At 35.3% G+C, this 22,500-nt stretch overlaps 1 protein-coding gene across 2 annotated transcripts; it reads left to right on the top strand.

Annotated features, from left to right (window-relative positions):
• The first annotated feature begins 8 nt into the window (after positions 1–8).
• Positions 9–20,521, top strand: galnt8a.2 (polypeptide N-acetylgalactosaminyltransferase 8a, tandem duplicate 2). Of its 2 annotated transcripts, XM_073942991.1 has the most exons (11): positions 9–1,127; positions 1,286–1,520; positions 6,363–6,529; positions 11,056–11,239; positions 11,319–11,516; positions 16,073–16,187; positions 16,274–16,459; positions 16,622–16,759; positions 16,866–16,961; positions 17,034–17,201; positions 19,387–20,521. In XM_073942991.1, exons 1-11 carry the CDS (start codon positions 953–955, stop codon positions 19,552–19,554), a joined length of 1,830 nt encoding a protein of 609 aa, XP_073799092.1. In that variant the 5' UTR covers positions 9–952; the 3' UTR covers positions 19,555–20,521. The 2 variants fall into 2 exon arrangements, with proteins under 2 accessions (XP_073799092.1, XP_073799093.1); XM_073942992.1 differs by lacking the exon at positions 16,274–16,459.
• The last annotated feature ends 1,979 nt before the right edge of the window (positions 20,522–22,500 follow it).

Genomic DNA, 22,500 nt, shown 5'->3' with positions numbered 1-22,500 from the left:
AAGTGCAAATGTCTGCGGGTTTGGTGAAGCCTGGAACTAGAGATGTTCTTGCTGTGAGGCAACAGTGCTAAGCACTGTGTCACTGTGTCACCCATCTAGGAAGATGAAGTAGGGTTGAAAGGGGGGATTCTTCAAAACGAAGATAGCAGTGGTACGTAACCCAGCGTATTTGTAGTAGCTTAAGAGTGGTCTGATAGGTGCATTGAGAATTGGATAATGCGGATCCAGCCACTAGCAATCATAAGCTCGTGATCCTCTCGAAATTAGTTTATAAATAAACTTCACTAAGAGAATAACAACACTTTTTTGTCCATCCTTACAATAGCCAAAGTGGATTCAGATGCAGCTGCATTGAGCAGTGTTGATTTAACAGTGAGGATTTAGCTTAGCTTTAAATCAAAATTTCATCTGTTTTATTGTTATCAATGTACTGGAAGCAGCACGGCTAAAATAACGTAAGCAGAAACTAATCTGCCAATGTAAACAAACATGAACCAGCTCATCAAGGTGTTCACAACCGGAAGGCTGTGGGCAAACTCAGCAAAGTGCTGACTGGCATAATCACAGTTTATCACTGCTTTATTATTCAAAACATTTAAAGGAGGCATCACCTAAATATCATTTTAAACTTAAAAGCAGCTTTCTTTAATAAATTAATTTCAAACATCTAAAATAATATGGAACATCTAAAGTGTTAAAACTAGCTTTTAATTCAACATTTAACATAATTTAGCAATTATGTGAATGTGAACACATTTTGTAGAACTAATATCAAAAATAAATAAAGATAATTCATCAAAAAAGCCTGCATCATTCAGTGAACTATAACCACTCCCACTGCTTTCATACACAGCGTCTTGCACTATATAAATCAAAGCAGACAGTCAGCTCTATAAATAATCATTCGTATCAATGGTATTATTTTCCATGAACGCATAAAGACATTTTGAAAATGAGGATTGGAGCGAGGGTCAGCGTGTTATTTATTATTGGTATCATAGTGTACAGTGTGGTGAACGTGTCGTTTATCAGACCAGAGAGGAATAATGACAGCACATTACAGAAGCCAGAGGAGATAGAGCTTTTTCAAAGGCTAAAGAGGATAGAAGATGAAGTTCATGAAATAGGTGAGTTTGTGCTCATTAAAACAAATTAATGAAGTTATCTAAGATTTATTTTGATGTCTGTAATGTAAGAAACAAAGATTTGTCAGGTAAATTAAGTGAATTTACTTGAACATTTAACAGTTAACAATGGCTAAATGGTAATATACTTCCATTTTCAGCCATTAACATCAAAAACCAAAATGTCAAAGAGGCTGTTGTGAAACAGAAAATCACTAAGAAAACTGAGGTGAAGAAGTTATATCCGAAGTCAGCTCTTTTCAAAACCTGGGGAGCTGAACTGACAGAAGAGGAACAGATGGAAGCAGAGAAACTGTTTCAGGAGTTTGGATACAATGTTTTCCTCAGTAACAGATTACCATTGAACAGAACAATCCCTGATACTCGAGATCCCAGGTAACTGTTTTAATACTGTTGTCTAGTTTAATATAGTTTATAATCTATTTAACCATTATACATAATATTGTTCTTTGTTGTTTAAGTGGCAGGTCTTGTTATAAGTGTTGTCAAAAGTTGCCAAGAAAGCAAGTTATGCTACATACCTTATGGTCACTGCATGGCAATTACTGTAAAAACCTCAGCTTCATAAACTTTCAGGATATAAACAAAACAGGTTATGTTACTTCATTTAAGTTAGACTACTACGAATCAGACCAGGGGTTGCATGGCAGGAGTTACATAAAACAAAATTTTTTTGAAGTTGCAACAAAAACTCTTAAATACATTGTCATTTATGTGTAAAACTTTTTCATGTCAGTGAATAACCACAATGTGTTATTTTAATGCTTAAATGGAAATAGGACAATCGTTTACGCTTGCTTCATTTGTTCCAAACCTATTTGAAACCTTTCTTCTGTTAAACACAAAGGAATACAAAGGTATTTTTTGTTATACTGTGTATGTCGATTGCTGCTTTTTCCAGCCGCTTAATAAATACCTAGAAGTATAAATTATACACATAACATCTCTTTCTGTCATATGTTGTATGGTGAGGGTCTAACAAAATTAAATTTTAACGTAATTATAACATCTACACAAATTTCTTTTACATCCGCCAATCATTTAGCAGTCCAGCAGTCAAGTCAGCTAAAGACTGAGTTTTAAAACAATTTATTGTTTTCAATGTATTCTTTTTTTGTTTGTTTGTTATGAATTCATTTTAAGAAAACAAATCATTTTATATGTAGAGATTTCATTAAGATGAAACATGGAAAATGAGATTTTGTGATATAAAAAAACAGCTAAATAAATAATAAAAAAATAAATAAAACTACAAATGGTTTCGGTTTAGGATTGTTGGGCCCCATGGCTGGAACTGCCCCCAAATCACTAAATCTGCATATCAGCTGATAGATATAGGCCAGAAGGGGCCTTTTGCACCTACTGGTAGGCTTAGAAGACTGTTATCATCTATCCACATGGTTAATCAACCCTACTAATAGAGAAGACTCCAAATCCAGACCTGTTTTTACATTACTGTGGTGATTGGGGTAGGGGTAAACATGGTAAATGGTAAATATAACAAATACTATAAATAATTCTTGTGGTTAACTAGCTTTACTAATAGAGAGGACTCTAGGGTGCATCTAGGTGTGCATTACCCAAACAATGACATAACTGGCGGCTAAACTATCAAAATACAATGCATCGTTTGAGAAAAGACTGATGTATTTACAAGTGTTTCCCAAAATTGTAGCTACTTTGTCGCAGATCCATTATTTGAACCATGTTAGTTAAACATAAATTACTTATTTTCCATTTCAAATATTATTGAGAATATTCCATATTCTATTGTTTTATTCAAAAACATAAAATCACCTACAAAAAGCTAACACATATTCTAAACTCATATATAAATCATATAAAAGGTTAATAGCTGTAATTTAAATGAGGCTAAATATTAAGAAATTAAAACAAATCCTATGCTAATAATAATGTTAATAATAATAATAATAATGATGATGATGATGATGATGATTATTATTATTGGTTTTATTAGTAGTAGTATTACTATTTTTAATTATAATGTTGTTGTTGTTGTTGTTGTTGTTGTTGTTGTTGTTTTTTTGAAAAATCTACTTTTACAATTTGACACTTTCAACCCTTTAGAAATGTTCTAACCAACAGGCCCATGTCATATACAGTACAGATTCTTATACAGATACCTACTATAAAGTAAAAGCATTACTGTATGCTAGGCTATATTTTGTTTTCACAAGCTTTGGAGACGTAACATAAATTCCACTTTTAAATCATAGGCCACCTATAGCTCTCTTCGTCATGAGGTTCGGCTGTGTTCAAAATGACATTAATGTTTTCAAAGTGCACTACGAAAGGAACACAATTGTCCATATGAAGATCGATAAAACTGAACTGTAAAATATTTTGAAAGCAAATGACAGCTAATAAATATGACTTTAAGGCTTTTTTCAATCATTACAAGTTTAAATGTTAGAATGTTCAAAAGGAATAGGGCATAGGGGGTATAACTGGGAATAGTACACAAGCAGGACCTCTGCTTCTAACAACAACTTTAGAGGTGTAGTTGCAAACGTACAAGTTTGCGATGCAGTTGGAAACACCAAATCAACAAACAGTGTTTGTAACAACATAACTTGTGACCTTAGTTTGCTAACGATACTTTTTGGAAATGCACCCTAGATCTGTTTTTACATTACTTTGATGGTTGGGTTAAGGGTTGGGGTAGGGGTCAACGTTAACAAAAAACAACTAATTGGAAATTTAATAAATAATATAAATAATTCTCGTTCTAGAGATGTTAGAACACGTCTTACACAGTTTAAAATTGTACATTGATTTAACTGGACTCCTATGAGACTGTTTAGAGCAAAAATAATCCAGAATGCTGGCGAAGCCAAGCAGAAGCAGGTGAGCTATTTTACATATTATGGCAATGCCCAGAAGTCCAATATTTTTGGAGAGAGGTGCATGAATGACTTGTAAAGATATTTAGACCTAGTATGTCTTTTGCCCAAGCTTATACATATTTGGTGGCCCCAGGGCCTTAAGCCACATAAATAAAGCTGGATCACAGTGGATACAGAGCTGTATCATGCTAGCAGACAGAGGATTGTTAAAAACTGAAATTCTTCCAGTAGATCTCTGATCTTTGAGTGGATCTTAGAGTTAGGACCATATTTGCTATTCATCTGCATTATTTAAAATAAGAAAAATCAATAAAGGTTCAAATCATAAAAAAATAAATAATTCTTGTTACCTGCTGACCACAGCCGTATGTGATCTATAGCAGATTAACCACGTAGATGGATGATAACAGCCTTCTGAGCCTACCTGTAGCCACAGAAGGCCTTTACTGGCCCATATCTATCAGCTGATAATCACTGTTAATGCCCATTTAATCGAGTGATAACATTTAAATTGGCTGCTTTTTCAGACATTCTTCAGAATAAATACAGATTTTCTTAGTTTTTTTTAAACAAAATACTACAACGTGCATACATGTTGCTTATTACACATACAGGCATGCACAGCAGCGCACAAGTATCTTTAAATAGGTTGTTTTCACATCGACGTTGTTGATGGCGCGTGAAATAGAGATGGAGGGCAGGAAGTGGTTCTTTACACTGGAATTGCTATCAGGGGTCTGTTCTTCGTACCTCGCTTAAATGATCTTAGACAATTTGGCAGATCCTGGATCTTTTAATCTTTTAATCTTGATAGTTCGCGAATCAGATTAAAATGTCAGGATGAACTGATCTGAGATCACTGCGTGTGTTATGAAGGACAGATCTATCGATCCTCAAATTCATGATCAACACTTCAACAATTGGCTGACGGCCCAGCAGCGTAATGACATCATCTGATTTATATTCAATTTTCCATGTGAGCAAAATTACATCAAATTAGCAGTAAATGTTTTGTTTAATATGATACGCAATAACTTTACACATTGCTGTGGGCTGCGTGCTTAGCCCTTTCATGTATCAAAAGCAATTGATTTATTTTTACAGTTAGAGCGGATTTTCCTTATCATAGTAGTATTATAGTAGCCATTTTATAATCAATATAAAGAATAACTGGTTGTTTACAAAAGCATTTTGATATTGGTAAAGGCGTCTGCAACTTTTGTGAAGCATCAAATCACCATCATATAAACTGTCAAAACATGTTTATGACTGCATAAATGTATTATTGCTTTTAAAAAAGTCACATATTGTGCATTAACATACACAAATTGTACTAAAGCGATCTAAAAGTTCATATCAATAAGTTTTCTCTTTGCACCACTAGGTGGCAGTTTTTGTACTTTCATTTCGATATATATATATATATATATATATATATATATATATATATATATATATATATATATATATATATATATATATATATATATATATATATATAGTTAAAAATAGTTACTGAATGGAACGATCCTGGATCGTGTGAAATCGTCATAAACCAAATCCAGCTAACTGAGTAATCCATGTACGAAGAACAGATCCCAGAACATCAATATATTTTAGTTTTATGTTGTTTATAATTGTTTAAATCGGCCAAAATAAGAAATGCCGAACCGCTTTAGTAGACTTACAAAAGTTTTGCTCATAAAGAAGAAAAGGCAGCATGTAATAAACATTTATTCAATAAATCCATGTGTACAACATTTTTTTGAACTAGCTGTGTATAAATATGTTAACGTGTTACATAAAAATGAGATACAAACACCAACACACTTATACAAAATCCAGGAGAATACAAATAAAGTACCCTGCCATGTAATCGCTGCAAGGAAATGTCCGACTTCTTACTAACGTTATAGTAATTTTTAATAAACATGTTTTTGAACCACGTAGTAAATTGTATAATGCGTACAACTCTTTGTTAATGAATGCTACAGAATACTGAAGTATAATAAACTGACAAACTGTAATAAATAACATATAATTATAGCGTAGAAAACTGAAGGCCATTGAACAATTTGTTTATTACTATAGTTGTGTTGTACCACAGCAGCAATATGATAACTATGACAGTTTAATTCAAGTAATTATCTATAATATGCTTCCAAACACTATAGTGTTTAATATAGTATGTTTTCATGTAACGTAATAGCTTATACAGTATATACCCCCTCGATGACAGGCAAATATATTTTAGTTCAGTGGAAAACTTTGCCCTCTTCATGATATAGTGATTTGAATAAAAGTAAGAAATTGTATCTAAGTTCATAGTTCAAATGGTATACATTTGCAGATGTTCTCTGAAGATCTATCCGAAGGACTTGCCAACCATTAGTGTGATTCTGATTTATCTGAATGAGGCTCTGTCAGTCATTAAAAGAGCCGTTCAGAGCATCATTGACAAAACTCCTGCTCATCTGCTTAAGGAGATTGTCCTGGTAGATGACAACAGCTCTAATGGTGAGTTTTACACTACATGGTTATATGTTATGTTTCACTTATGTGATTCATAAAATTATGAAGATGTCATACCTAGGGATGTGCAGTATGATACGTGTATTTCAAATATGTATTTCAATACAATACAATAACTAATAGTATTTTATGGGGTATATATATATATATATATATATATATATATATATATATATATATATATATATATATATATATATATATATATATATATATATATATATATATATGGTTGGAAATTATGCAACTCACATAAGGAAAATAACAAACAAATGTAACGGGTGTATTTGGGAGCAAGTCAATAATCCAGGCATATTTAGTTTAGTGTACAATTTAAAAGCATTTTGCTTAAGAAAAGCGATGGAATAAAATATGTCCTTAAGAACAGTAAGTGGAGGCTTCAGCACATAATCATTCTGTCTCAGTGCTGCAGGTGGAAATGCAGAGGAACTTTAGAAATAAAAAAACAACTAAAGGTGAGGTACTGGTGTTCACTAAGGGGGTAAACTGAGACTCTTCCAGTTAAAGAAGAAATAATAAAAAATCTTGAGAGAATAAGTATACTGTACAAATACTAGTTTTAGACAGATTGCTGATGTGATGTAAAGAAAATAACAAAACAACATTCCTACAATACTTCAATGGCTGTTTCAGATGCCAGTGGCTGATCTGCAGACTTGATGTACTGAAGAGATGTCAAAGTGTCACAATACAGTATATGAGACACAATGTATATAAAGAGTTTTTTGGCAAAAAGAGATATCTTAATTTTTTTAGAGATATCATGTTTTATGTTCAATATGCATTAAAGCGTACAAATGCAAAAACATGATTTATGAAAATGACTAAAACTGGAGATTTTAGTTGTTTTCAGAAATCATGTTTTTACAGTAAGTATTGAAGATTTCAATTGCAAAAAACAAAAACTATATTTATTAAAAAACTAAAACAATAAAATATTTTATATCACCCTTTAAAATATAACACAGTTAAGAGATTGTTGCGGTTTCACTGGCCAGGCAATGGATGGAAACACAATGAAGATATACCAATTCATTATCTGCATTACATGGTTTTTACAGTGATTAAAGAGATCATCTTCAAGTCAGGACTTTTTCTATGAAATTTGTACAAAATTTATGCTAAATGAAAGAGAAAGTCAGTTTAATAGTGAAGGGACTGATCAAATTTGCCCATTGAAAGAAGGTTTGCGAAGAAATGTCATGCTCCTTTGTAAAAGTATTTTGTAGTATTTCCACAAAATACAGTATTTTATTTCAACACATTTGTGGCTTCTGTATTTTGTCATTTATATTGATATTAGTTTATTTTAAAATATATTTCAGTGTATTTTTGCCAAACCCAGATCATACTTTTCTATATTCTATTTTGAATTGTGTATGTTTTGTAACTAATGCACAAAAGACAACGCAGTGGCGCAGTAGGTAGTGCTGTCGCCTCAAAGTAAGAAGGTCGCTGGTTCAAACCTCGGCTAAGTTGGCGTTTCTGTGTGGAGTTTGCATGTTCTTCCTGTGTTCGCATGGGTTTCCTCTGTGCTCTGGTTTCCCCCACAGTCCAAAGACATGCGGTACAGGTGAATTGGGTAGGCTATATTGTCCGTGGTGTATGAGTGTGTGTGTGGATGTTTCCCAGAGATGGGTTGCAGCCGGAAGGGCATCCGCTACGTAAAAATGTGCTGGATAAGTTGGCGGTTCTGTGGTGACCCCGGATTAATAAAGTGACAAAGCCGACAAGAAAATGAATGAATGAACTAATGCACAAATAATCACGAGTCAATATTACTCATGTAGAACTAAACCTTTAATTTTCTGCCATGAAAAATCTTTCAATATTTAGATTTTTACTTTGTTGAACTCAGTGTTGGGTAAGTTACTTTTAAAAGTAATAGATTACAAATTACTAACTACCACTGGAAAATTGTAATCTAATGATATTACTAATAACTTTACTTTGAAGTTACTTTTAAAATACATAAAATATACCTATAAGAAATAGAAAATAAATTGCAGCTCTTTCAGTAATTTAATATTCACTGAAAAACATTACAATTTCAAAAAGTTCAAAAGTTTAAAAATTAAAAGTTGACCCATATCTTAAAAATCTTTCATCATCACTTGATCCAAACCTGTCTGTCTTTTTTTTAACAAAACAAGACATTAAGAAATACCTGGATACCTGTGACCATGACAGGCCCGTATCCAGACTGATTAAAGGGGTGATTCCTTCTTTCAAAAAGTGAACTTTTTTGCAGTTATTTACCTTATTTTATATTTGATTATGAGATTTAAATGCTGCATTTTTGTGAAATTTTAAGCTATTTTTAGCTGGATTAGCTTATGGGATTGTCATAATAACTACACTTTTTGATTTACCAAAAACATTTGCTAAATATTTAGAATAAAGAAATCTTTAAAAGATAATTCATTTTAATAAATACAAAATTAGATCATGTCATTAGAAAAAAAGAGGAGTCTGTTAACATTTTTAATTGAAAAAAACAAGCCTATTGTTATTAATTGGGCAAATAACAAACTGGCCAGTCAGAATTTGGCCATTTGAATAATAAAAAAGTAAAAACATAAATATTAATAATATCGAGCTTCTTAATTTTTCTAATCTTTTTTTGTAAAGAAAAAGTCAATTTTGAAAGTTCATGGATAACAAAAAATAGCCTAATAATATAAAGATTAAATTTAATTTGATAATATTATTTAATGTGTTACTTTTAAACCTTTACATGGTTATTTTGTTTTCTTTCAAAAATAAGGTCCAAGATTCTAAATAAAAGTTACTTGTAGTAAAGATGTCTTCACTTAGATTAAGTCTTTTTTTATTTTCCGAAATGGACATTACACTATAATTGTTTGTATTTATTGGAAGCCTTTTTTACTGGGTTCATAATTTACAATTGCTTAGCAGCCAAATGAGCTCATGTATGGGACAAATTCTGGACCTTTTATCAGTGTGGGGTGGATCTTTCAAACCACCCAAACCCAGACTGGCTACAGGACTGAGTGATATCCAAAGTATGAAAAACCAGTGTTTGGGTGTTCTTTGTTTTTCTGAGCTAATTAGTCTACCAAAATATATTCCATACAAAGAATGAAGCTGATCGGTCAGTTCTTGTCATGTGACTCGCAGTTTTCACCTGCGTTCACATGGAAAATGTGAGCATGCGCAATATGTACAAAAAGACGGTATTATAAGCAGCTACGCTTCTGTTCACATTCAGAAGATACGATCACTCCCAATCCAGCACAAAAATACAGTGTAGCCTGTTTAGGCCGAGTTGGGCCAAGTGAAGCGCTGAATCTGATGATTCAATTAGCGTGACAACTTCAAAGAATTGCAGGGAAATGTCAATTTTTTTTTTCTGGTTATACTTGTTATAGCTGAAGTCACACTGCAAGAAGGCGTCTGAAATCCTCTGACATTGACGAAACCTCATATGAGGAAAAGATCTGATCTCCACAGATTTTGGCCTAGGATTACAGGAATCTTTTATCATTTCCCAAATTTGTCTCAGATAACTAAATGATGACTGAATTCGGACAGTGAGCTGGACTTAAAGGTGCCAAAATGCTATCTGTTAGCATAATAGCTTTGAAAACACAACCCCTTTTTTGCTGTCCAAAGCGTGCACCTTAAAGATGACAGAGACTCACTAATAGATCATGTCATTTGCCAGATATAAACTTTATAAAACTTTATCATACTACAGTTCTGGACCAAAAAACTGTGTTATGTCTAGCATGGTAAAAGCAGTCAAAAGTTCTTTAGAAACTGGACATAGACTGCATTTCATAGCAATCATTTTTTTGTCTGTATTTCTACTTGAAGAAGCAACCACTCTTGACAACAACCATTTTAGCTTGCGATTTCCAGCAGTTTAAAAGTCTATGCATATTGACTGATGTTACAGCAGAAAATGTGATTTAAACTAGGCTTTTTTTTCTTCTAAAAACTATAATTGTAACACAAGTAACGCAGTTACATTGACTTTAGTAACTGTAATCAAATTACACAAATTTATAATTAATTCATTACATTACTGCGTTCCTCAAAAATGTCATTACAATACCGAAACGTGGTTTTCTGAAACACGTTACATCCAACTCTAATTAAACTCCTCTGTATCTGTCTGATTTTCAGGACAACAAACCAGATTATCAAGCCACACTCTCCAAAATGTATGAAATTTAAGCTAAATCTTTTTAAAAAAAAACAAGCACATTTGACAAAGAGCTCCCCAAATCAGACCTGACACTCTATGATCAAAACATAACAAGCACAGGAACAGCAGAGCACACTATTGACTAGCTTGAACTCAAACAACTGTGGCCAAAGTTGAAAATAGCTTAATATTCTGCTATGTGGATATTCCACAAATGTCAAATATCATGTCAGCATTATTTAATGAATGACATTTACATTTAATGAATGGTTTAGTTCTTCATGAATTGTTCTTTTTTTTTTTTTTTTTTTGGTAGAGGATCTGAAATTGCCTTTAGACAAATATATTGATCTAATTAACAAAGGCAAACCTGGTTTGATCAAGAAAGTGCGACACAAAAAGCAGATGGGTCTCGCCAAGGCAAGAATGTCAGGCTGGGAAGCCGCCACAGGTCAAGTGGTCGCCATTCTGGATGCCCACATTGAAGTTCATAAAGAATGGTAAATTATACTACAGTCTTAGAAGTACAATGGTCTTAATAAATATATATGAAGTTTGACTGCTGTTTTGTTGTTGTAGGGCAGAGCCACTACTTGCACAAATTAAAGCAAACAGGACAACTGTATTGTCACCAGTGTTCGACAAAGTGCTTTTTGACACACTGGAGGTTATTAAGTATAATCCTGCTGCTCATGCATTTGATTGGAGCCTTTGGTGCATGTACGAGCGCTTCCGGCCAGAATGGTACAAACTCAAAGACCCATCAGAACCAGGGAAGTAAGTGGCACGACTTTTAAAACACTTTGACTTTCTATAGTGCATTTAAATTCTCTTGAGGTGTGACACATTCATACTTTCAACATAAAATTGCAACATTGAAAAAATAATCCACATAATATAAATAATAAAATGATATAAAATAATCAAAAATGTTGTACAGCCTACTGAAACTGAAAAACGTCATGCCTGAAATTTATTTTAATTATGTGATTAAGTGACCGTTTTGATTCTTTTTTTTTTTTTTTTTTTTACAAATTGATTGCAGTTGCTTATCTTCTGCTCACACTGCACTGTTTCATCCACGATTTATTTGTCTGAAACAAATTTTAGAAATCCTGAAAGATTCAGCTAATCCTAGGCCGAAATCTGTGGTTTTTTGGTTGTTGGTTTGAAATGTTCATCGACAGCAGCTTAATTGCTGCAAACTTTTCCTCCAACAAAGTTCTGGCAGCAGCAGTGTCAAAAGGTTTCAGACATTTCCTGCATGTTTACTTCAGCTGAAACTAGCATCATACCAAAAACCAAGTGAATCGCTGAATCTGATGATTCAATTAGCCTGACAACTCCAAAGAATTGCAGGGAAATGTCAAATGTTTTTTTTTTCTGGTTATACTTGTTATAGCTGAAGTCACACTGCAAGAAGGCGTCTGAAATCCTCTGACATTGACGAAACCTCATATGAGGAAAAGATCTGATCGCCACAGATTTTGGCCTAGGATTACAGGAATCTTTTATCATTTCCCAAATTTGTCTCAGATAACTAAATGATGACTGAATTCGGACAGTGAGCTGGACTGAAAGGTGCCAAAATGCTATCTGTTAGCATAATAGCTTTGAAAACACAACCCCTCCTCTGCTGTCCAAAGCGTGCACCTTAAAAATGACAGAGACTCACTACTAGATCATGTCATTTGCCAGATAGTAAACTTAATAAAACTTTATCATACTACAGTTCTGAAAAAAAAAAAACTGTTATGTCTAGCATGTTTTCAGTTATGTAGCAAGCAAAACTTATCATAATGTGCAATATTTCATGCATGCAAGAATCGCTGGTCTCAGTCTCTTACGCGCTTTTTATGCTTAGACATGCTTAGCCGGCAAGGTGCAGGAACCACATTTATTACCAGGCCATACTTACATGCTATTTCAGAATAGCATGGTAAACAATATAGGGAGTGCATCACAGGTCGTCATTTTTCAAAAATGAACCAATATAATAATAAAGCAACTTCACCTCAGTAGAGCAGGCTAGGCAGAATAGGGCCGTTAACTGATGTTTTGATGTTAAACTAAATAAAAATTGACATTATCGATGCTGTAAAAGGTCCCTTATGAAATTGAAAATAGTCACATCAATCCAGGCCCGGCGCCAGGATGTCTTTACTGAGGGGGGATTTTGACTGATCGGTGACTGATTTTGGCCACTCTTGTTCCTTACATTTAGGCTATATGTTCGCTTATTTATTATTACTTTGCATTACTGCCTAAGTTACTGACTTTTAAGGCAGTAATATACTTCTTATAGTAATAATAAGCACATGTTTTGCTTTTATTGATTTTAGCAATGATACCGTTTACATAAACTCAGACAGACATGGCTTCAGTGCCAAACAAGTGGTTTAAACTGTATTTTATTGTTTTATATCAAATAATATAAATGTTTAAAGTTTAGGGAAAGACATCAAACTATGTACACACATGCAACCTAACCTGTGATGATATTATTCATATAACCGGTTAATAAATACAATGAAATCAGCATAACCGAGTAATCACGCTTCACGGATAGCCTATCACCCAATCAGTGTTTGGAAAAGTTAAATGTAACAATCTAATGTCATTTATTGTTTAAAAATAGTAGCAACATGTGTTACTTAGTTACATTTTAAGGCATTCCTACCTCAAAAAAAAAGAAAGATAATCGGATATTATCGTTAAAGTTGGTAAAATTTTGGCACGGATAACATGCAACAGGCATAACTTTTTATTATAATTTTAAATGTAAAAATAAAAATGTATGTTTTAGGTAATCATAAGCGGGGAGTTTTTCATGAAATTACCATAAACCATTAGGCTATTAGGCCTACTCCTCATTTTATTTATTTGTTTAGCTTTTTTTATCAACTTCAGGTTACATTTTCGTTTTTAGGGCCAGGAACTTACAAGTCAAAATACAGGGTGGGCCATTTATATGAATACACATTAATAAAATGGGAATGGTTGGTGATATTAACGTCCTGTTTGTGGTGCATTAGTATATGTGAGGTGGCTTGTAAATAACTCATGAAAGAATAAAGTTATGTTAAAACTAAGCAGACCATTGTTTTTTCTTGTGAAATTCCCCATAAGTTTATTAAGGTGTATCCATATAAATGTCACACCCTGTGCAATCGATTGTTTTCGCTCATTTTGAGGCAGGAACCGGCGGACGTGCAACAACTTTAACCATGAGGTAAACACAGAGCAAAACTTTCCTTCCGGAGCTCCTTCACGGGACTCCACACTTGTAAACAATCGCTCGCGCCAATAGCGCGGCTCTCTGTCCCGCCCAGACTCGTCAGCGCTACCAAGCCGACCAATCACAGAGCTTATGCTACGCGTCGTTGCGACGTGTAGTTACATTTTTTGAGAGGTGCACGTCAGTGACGGCGACGGCCACGGCGAAGGGCTATGCGTCAGCGCCGTAGCATACGCCGGTGTTTGACGCAGAAGTATAAATCAGGCTTAACCCACGGCGCATGCAACGCGCGTGGCTGTGCATTTATACTTCTGCGCGCTGTCTCTGTCGGTCTGCATTAACACTTCCGAAACGCTAGTTGGCAGTGAGGTGTAAATCTTCCTCTGTGTCGAGTTTCTTCGCTGTTTTTTGCTTTTCCTGAACACTTCCAGGATGTACAAGTGGCTCAAACTCGCTCATTTTGAGGCAGGAACCGGCGGGTGTGCAACAACTTTAACTATGAGGTAAACACAAAACAAAACTTTCCATCCGGAGCTCCTTCACGGGACTCCACACTTGTAAACAATCGCTCGCGACATTCGCGCGGCTCTCGGTCCCGCCCAGACTCGTCAGCGCTAACAAGCCGACCAATCAGAGCTTACGCTACGCGTCGTTGCGACGTGTAGTTACATTTTTTGAGAGGTGCACGTCAGTGAGGGCGACGGCCACGGCGAAGGGCTATGCGTCAGCGCCGTAGCATAAAGCCTGATTTATACTTCTGCGTCAGGTGACTGGCGTAACCCACGGCGCATGCAACGCACGCAGCTGTGCATTTATACTTCTGCACGCTGTCTCTGTCGGTCTGCATTAACACTTCCGAAACGCTAGTGGGCAGTGAGGTGTAAATGTTCCTCTGTGTCGAGTTTCTTCGCTACTTTTTTGCTTTTCCTGAACACTTCCGGGATGTACAAGTGGCTCAAACTCGCTCATGATGAGGCAGGAACTGGCGGACGTGCAACAACTTTAACTATGAGGTAAACACAAAACAAAACTTTCCATCCTGAGCTCCTTCACGGGACTCCACACTTGTAAACAATCGCTCGCACGGCTCTCGGTCCCGCCCAGACTCGTCAGCGCTACCAAGCCGACCAATCACAGAGCTTACGCTACGCGTCGTTGCGACGTGTAGTTACAATTTTTGAGAGGTGCACGTCAGCGACGCCGATGGCCACGACGAAGGGCTATGCGTCAGCGCCGTAGCATACGCCGGTGTTTGACGCAGAAGTATAAATCAGGCTTAAGCCAGCGTTTGACGCAGAAGTATAAATCAGCCTTAAATCTCACTCCTCTGACCTCTAAAGGTGCTCTAGCGACAGACACTAGAGGATATGGTCTTTAGCCTCTTTGTTAGAGCAACCGACTCCCATGCGGATGATTGTCGGTTCGATTCCAGCTCTGAGAAGGTTGGGTGGTGAAGGACTGTTGGGGTTACACCTGCATCAATCTTTTGCCAGAAGATTTCAGTGGCTGAACAACACTTCCGTCTATATAACCGATTTGTAAAACAACAAATCTACATAAACTTTGTGTGACTGAAATAGTTTTAAAACAACATTACCTCTCTAAAAGAAATACCATGGTGTCGTCCTTCAGCATTTGTTTTTACTGCTGTCACTCTCTTGTATGGACATGAATGCAGCTCACAAGCATGCACAAATTCTGGATCTGCGTGAAAAGGGTGCGTACGTGTACAAATCCACATTGGTTGACAGACTGTTTGGGCTACTTATGAGAATCTTGGGAATTGTCGACCTGACAATATTTAATTGGATAAATATTTTTAGTCTTTTGCCTTACCCAGATTATACAAATACAAATAAATACATTTAGATCATTTACTTTAATCATAATTATTGGAATGTGAAGAGACTTTCAGCCAGCACAGCAAAAAATGTTTCTGAAGACAATCACCAACTGCACCTTTATATGAATATGTAATTTTGGAATTAATGTTTTTGAACAAGACTGATAATGAGAGTTTTCTGTCACTATAAGGAACAGAATAACTGGCATCATCTTAAACATATTAATTTTATTTTTCACCCCACAATGTTAGGAGTCCTTCAGTCATGGGTATCCTTGTCGCTGACCGTGAGTTCCTGGGAGAAATTGGAGTTCTGGATGAAGGAATGACAATTTATGGTGGTGAAAATGTTGAACTAGGCATACGTGTAAGTGATTGGTGTAACGCAAGTAATATGTGTATATTTAATAATGTGTGCAGATATTGATATTTCATATTCAATAACTTAATCAGGTCTGGCTCTGTGGTGGGAGTGTCGAAGTGGTGCCATGTTCAAAGATTGCGCATGTTGAAAGAGCACATAAGCCTTATTCACCAGATCTCAGCAAACTCATGATACGAAATGCATTGAGAGTGGCTGAAATCTGGATGGATGAATATAAATCCAATGTGAATATCGCCTGGAATCTGCCTCTGAAGGTTAATAGCTGAAGTTAATATAAATTAAATAAATAAATAAAAAACAATAATAATTCAGTTAATAGCTGAAGTTAATATAAATAAGTTAAAAAAAATCCATTCATGATTATAGCTAATAATTTGATTTGTATTCCGGTTTAATAAAACAATTGTTTCCTAAAGGATCATGGGATTGATATTGGTAATGTGACTGAAAGAAAACAGTTACGTGAGAAACTCAAATGTAAGCCCTTCAAATGGTATCTGGAAAATGTATATCCTCTGCTCGACAGATGGGACGACATACTGGGTTATGGTGTGGTAAGCAACAAGCTTTTCTGATACAATTTCAGAATAATAAAAGCTCACTACAACTGGGCGATCTATGGTCACCCCTAAATTGCTGCTGCGTATGTTTTCATGGCAGTTGAAGAATGACATTCTTAAAACTCACTGCATTGATCAAGGACCTGTTCCTGGAAGTGTACCTGTTCTCTTTGGGTGTCATTACTACGGCCCTCAGGTATGCTGTATTTTAAGGGTAAGCTTTCAAGCTACAACCAAAAAGCAAAATTTATTTTTACTTCTTCCTCAGCGTTGTTACTACAAACGTACTGGAGAGATTTATGTTGGCAGCATTAAATCTCACACTTATAACTCTAATCGTTGTCTGACGGATCCTGGTAGTGGAAGCACTGTGACTTTATATAACTGTAAATATGCCAAGGAGAAAGGATTTAGTATTTACTGGGACTTCACTCAGGTATGGTCTTGTATGGACTTGTGTATTCATTTTTATGGAATATGTTGTACCACATATTGCTTAAATTATTTCTTGTACACTATATTTATGGCCAGATTTACTAATCTCTGAATCTTTGAACCCACTCGAAAAACATTCATTCATTCATTTTCCTTATTTATCAAAGGTTGCCACAATGGAATGAACCACCAACTATTCTGGCATAAGTTTTACGCAGCGAAAGCCTTTTCAGCTGCAACGCAGTACTCAGATGTGTCATTTGGGAAAAGAACGATGTAGTGACGAGTGTTTCCCAAAATCTGTAGTTTCTCTTTCGCAGATGCTTTGTTTGAACGAGGTTAGTTATAACGTAAAACTTACATAATGACAGTCTAAGCTAGGTGGAGTAACTACTTCTTTAGAGAGAGAAAAAAATTTTTTTACAAATTATTGCACATGCATTTAAAAAATACAATATTAATTTTAGTATAAACATGCACTCATTTTGGATATTAGTTGAAACCCATTTAAACAACACATATATGTTTCCTTTACAGATATTATTGAGAATATTCCATGTAATATTAATTAGCTATTTCACACATTCACATAACTGCAGAAATGTTCTAACCAACAGACCCATTTGTTAATAAATAACTTACTATAAATCAAAACCATTAACGTATGCTAGATATTTATTTATATTAGTTTTCACAAGCTTTGGAGACCTAACATAGCCTAAATTCCGCTTTAAAGTTACAGGTCACCTATACCTTTCGTCATGAGCCACGGCTTTGTTCAAAATGACATAAATGTTTTCAACATTACCTGAAAACTACGAAAGGAACACAATTGTCAATTTGAAGGTTGCTAAAACTGAACTGTAAAAACACTTTGAAAGCAAATTACACCTTAGAGAGATGACTTTAATGCTTTTTTTAAACCATTCCATGTTTAAATGTTAGAATGATCAAAAGAAATTATGCATAGGGGGGATAACTGGGAATAGAAGACAACCAGGAACTACACTTCTAACTACAGGTGTAGTTGCAAGCGTACAAGTTTGAGACACAGTTTGCGCATGGTCGTTGGAACGATGGATTTGGGAAACACCAAATCAAAAAACTATGTTTGTAACGACAGAACCTGCGACCTTGGTTACCTAATGATGGTTTTCGGAAATGCACCCCTGCATGTTTTTGGACTGTGGGGAAAACCAAAGCACCCAGAGAAAATCCACGCGAACAGGGAGAACATGCAGTGAAAAAAAAAACATTCCTTGATTATTACGGCGGAATGAGAGTATAGTTCCTAGCCAGATCAGCCCTAGAAAATAGCAATTTAGGTTGTAAAATGAGCCTTGTTTTGGAGATTTTACATAGCCTAAATAACAGGTCACCTATAAAGCTTTCATCATGGGCCATGGCTGTGTTCAAATTGGCATAAATGTTTTTAAAGTGCACTTTGAAGGGAACACAATTGTCAATATGAAGATCGCTAATGGTTTTTTAAAATCAGATCAGCTTTAAATGTTAGAATGTTTGAAAAAAATAGAGCATAGGGGGGATAACTGGGAATAGCACACGAGCAGAAACTATACTTCTAACTACAATTCTAGATGTAGCGTATAAGTTTGCAATGCAGTTTGCGAATGTTGGAATGAAAGATTTGAGAAACGCCAAATCAACAAACTTTGTTTGTAACGATGGAACCTGCAACCTTAGTTAGCTAACAATAATTTTCGGATTTTGGTAGAAACAAGCACCCAGAGAAAACCCACGTGAACAGGGAGAGCATGCAGATCAAAAAACATTTAATGATTTTTACGCCGGAATGAGAGTATAGTTCCTAGCCATATCAGCCCAAGAAAATTGCAATTTAGGTTGTAAAATGGGCCTTGTTCTTAAAATAATGTCGCAAATACCCATAACTTGAGGACTGCAAGCATTAGTAAACCAAGATGTGTTATTTTTTCGTCTGACCAGGAAACTCGAAGTGCAAATAAAGTAAAGGTCAGGTGCATAAATACTGTAGCTGTGTCCTCGTTTTCTGTACTATTCTTCTCTGTATGCATAGTAAACACTGACAGAAGACTATCGTTTTCATGCCAAAATCAGTTCGGGCTGGGGCAAGCTGTTAGTAAATCTGGCCATAAGAATTTGAGGATGTATATATTGAAAATCCTTTGCTAATGCTTTATTTTTAGGGAAAAGAAATAAGAAACAAAAAGACAAACCGATGTATTGAATTAGCACAAGGACAGGATACATACTATTATCTAGTTTTGCAAGCATGCACTGGACAAGAATGGACAATTCAACATGCCTTTGAAGAACTAAAGGGGAATTTCACTGAAGTGAAAGCAACGAAGTGAATGTAGAACTTGAAAACAAAATGTATGTGAGTATGAAAAAATGAATATGTCAGTGCATATGTGGGATACATTTGATAAGAATTTTAAGCATCACATTTATCATATTCTTATAATTAACTTATCTTATATTGGTGAATGTGTGCAGCAGAAATTACACCCCTGACCTGTTTTTTGGTGGAAATACTTTTGCACAGTACTGTGTGTAGGCATGGGATGGTAACTCGTTTCAAGGTTTACCAGTTTGGAAAACATTCTGTTATACCATTCCTAAGGTATATGTAAGGTTTTTTTATGTGTTTTTTTTTTTATTGTGTTGTAAAGAAATCTGTGTGTTTGAAACTAATGAAGATAGCAGCAGTCAATTATTTATTTTAATTATTTAGCCTGACATGTTTACTGTTCCAAAATATTATAAATGTTTTCCAAAATAAAGTAAACTGTGTTCAATGGGGAAAAAGTTGTTTGCTTTTTACTCAGACTTTTAAAAAGAACCTATATTATAGCAGTAATTACAATACCATGATATCGTGAAACTGATTTTTTTACCCAAGGTTATCATATCATCATCAGAAACCTATATCGGCCTCTGTGTGTGTCTAACTTGTTAACTTAAATTTCTAATCAGCCGATCACGGCAGCAACTCAATGCATTTAGGCATGTAGACATGGTCAAGACGATCTGCTGCAGTTCAAAGGTGATTTAGGTGTCTTGGAATGTGGCATGGTTGATGGTGCCAGACAGGCTGGTCTGGGTATTTTAGAAACTGCTGATCTACTTGGTTTTTTAACAGACAAGATAGAAAGGCAACAGTAACTCAAATAACCACTCTTTACCACCGAGGTATGCAGAAGAGCATCTCTGAGCGCACAACATGTCCAACCTTGAGGCAGATGGACTACAGCAGCAGAAGACCAGGTGCAACTCCTGTCAGCTAAGAACAGGAAACTGAGGCAACAATTCGCACAGGCTCACAAAAAATCAGACAACAGAAGATTGGAAAAACGCTGCCTGGTCTGATGAGTCTCGATTTCTGCTGCAACATTCAGTAGATAGGGTTGGAATTTGGCATCATCAACATGAAAGCATGAATCCATCCTGCCTTGTATATATATATATAGAAAGAGAGAGAGAGAGAGAGAGAGAGAGAGAGAGAGAGAGAGAGAGAGAGAGAGAGAGCTGATCTTCTGGGATTACTGGAATCTACAGAATTAGGCAAATACCCTCTGATTATAAAGATTCAGAAAAGAGTTGTCAAATTCTGAAAGCACTTAAAACTCAGCGACTCGGACTCATACCACTATAAAGCCCTGCAGGACAAAGAGCTGAGCAGAAGCGCAGACCCACTCTCCCAGCTGGCCCAGAGCTTTAGTGTCTCTGATACAACTCCTGAGAAGCTGAACACACTCCTGCCACTGACTCAGATCACACACCAGATCAAGAAAAGCTACACACACCACTGGGAAACTCAAACACAACCGCAAAGCAAAACGCAGTGTTATCTGGCCCTGAAGAGACAATATACTATGGCAGACTATCTTCACACAGTGATAAATAAAGGTCTGAGCAACAACCCGAGCAGATACAGACTCAGCGGACATCAGCTGGCTATAGAGACGGGCCGGTGTTACACCAAATTCTGCGACCGTCGTATTCTGTGACTCTAGTAGGCGCTGTTCTCACTGTTTAACTTAAACTCGCTCCCACAAGCGGACTGGACACGCAAAAAGCGTACATACTCTCACGTGAACGCGCTCGGCGCCCGTACACATTATATGAGCGCGTCAATATATTTCATCGTTCTCTGTTTACTATTATTTTTCTTGCCTTTGATATATAGATGTTAAGTTTACATATATTTAACAGCCTATCAAAGAAAGCATTTTACTATAATATGACCAGTACAGCGATAGATTCTATCTATCTATCTATCTATCTATCTATCTATCTATCTATCTATCTATCTATCTATCTATCTATCTATCTATCTGTCTGTCTGTCTGTCTGTCTGTCTGTCTGTCTGTCTGTCTGTCTGTCTGTCTGTCTGTCTGTCTGTCTGTCTGTCTGTCTGTCTCGTTAATGCCTCGTTAATGCACCCTGGTTGCGTGTGCTGAATAAATTGTTCAATGCTAGTATCTAATCCCTCGTATTTCACACAGAAAAAAAAAATAATGTTCTCCAAATGCAAACAGCTTACATGATAATAAAAAACTACAATTTTGATAATACATACACAAATAATCTACTGAAAAAAACACTAATTTGAACATTAAACCGATAATGAAAAAAAATATTATTATTATTATTAATAAAATATGATAAAATACAACACGCATGGTTCAATCAAATGGTTTGTAATAATGTTTCTGGACAGTTTTGCTCTCTCTTTCTCTTTTCACTGCGTACTTGCATCTTTCAAAATGATATACAAGACTTTTTAATGCTCTTTTTAGTATTATTATCGTATCCATATTAAAGGACCATGTGTTAATTCATGCATAAGTATATAGATCTACACCATGGTTTTGTTTTGAAGTTTTTATTTGGTCAGCAAAAAACTATTTTTTTTTTTGCTTTTATTTCTAGTATTAAAGATAATTCTACACCTAATTTTATTTAAAGTTTATGCAGATTATTTTTTTCCAAAATGCCAAATCACAGTCCTCCGTGCATGCCAAAACAGTTAGGAAAACCATTATAACTATCTTAAAAATACATATATAAGTGTTACCTGACATAGCCAAAATAAAAATAAACAAAAAATGCAAGACTCTTCCCTGTCTTACTATCTTTTTCAAGTTAGGATTTTTTTTAAATCACACAACAGAAAATGTATGACACATATAAAAAAAGTGTTTTGTTTCATCACAATTTGTTTTAAAGAGGTCTTACACAGTTGTGACAAGACTTTGATTTACTGTGGAGAGTCTCAGTTTGCAAATAATATC

This window comes from Danio rerio, chromosome 25 (genome assembly GCF_049306965.1).
Source record: "Danio rerio strain Tuebingen ecotype United States chromosome 25, GRCz12tu, whole genome shotgun sequence".
In the NCBI taxonomy this organism is placed as follows: Eukaryota; Metazoa; Chordata; class Actinopteri; order Cypriniformes; family Danionidae; genus Danio; species Danio rerio.
Note: the sequence above shows the minus strand (reverse complement) of the source record. Positions and strands in the feature narration are given on the sequence as shown.

What these genes read in the sequence shown, in the direction of transcription:
- galnt8a.2 (XM_073942991.1), top strand. Translation starts at nt 953, where the DNA reads ATGAGGATTGGAGCGAGGGTCAGCGTGTTATTTATTATTGGTATCATA. An exon ending in CCTGATACTCGAGATCCCAG is followed by an intron (nt 1,521 to 6,362) that starts GTAACTGTTTTA and finishes ATACATTTGCAG; the next exon opens with ATGTTCTCTGAAGATCTATC. An exon ending in TTTACTGGGACTTCACTCAG is followed by an intron (nt 17,202 to 19,386) that starts GTATGGTCTTGT and finishes CTTTATTTTTAG; the next exon opens with GGAAAAGAAATAAGAAACAA.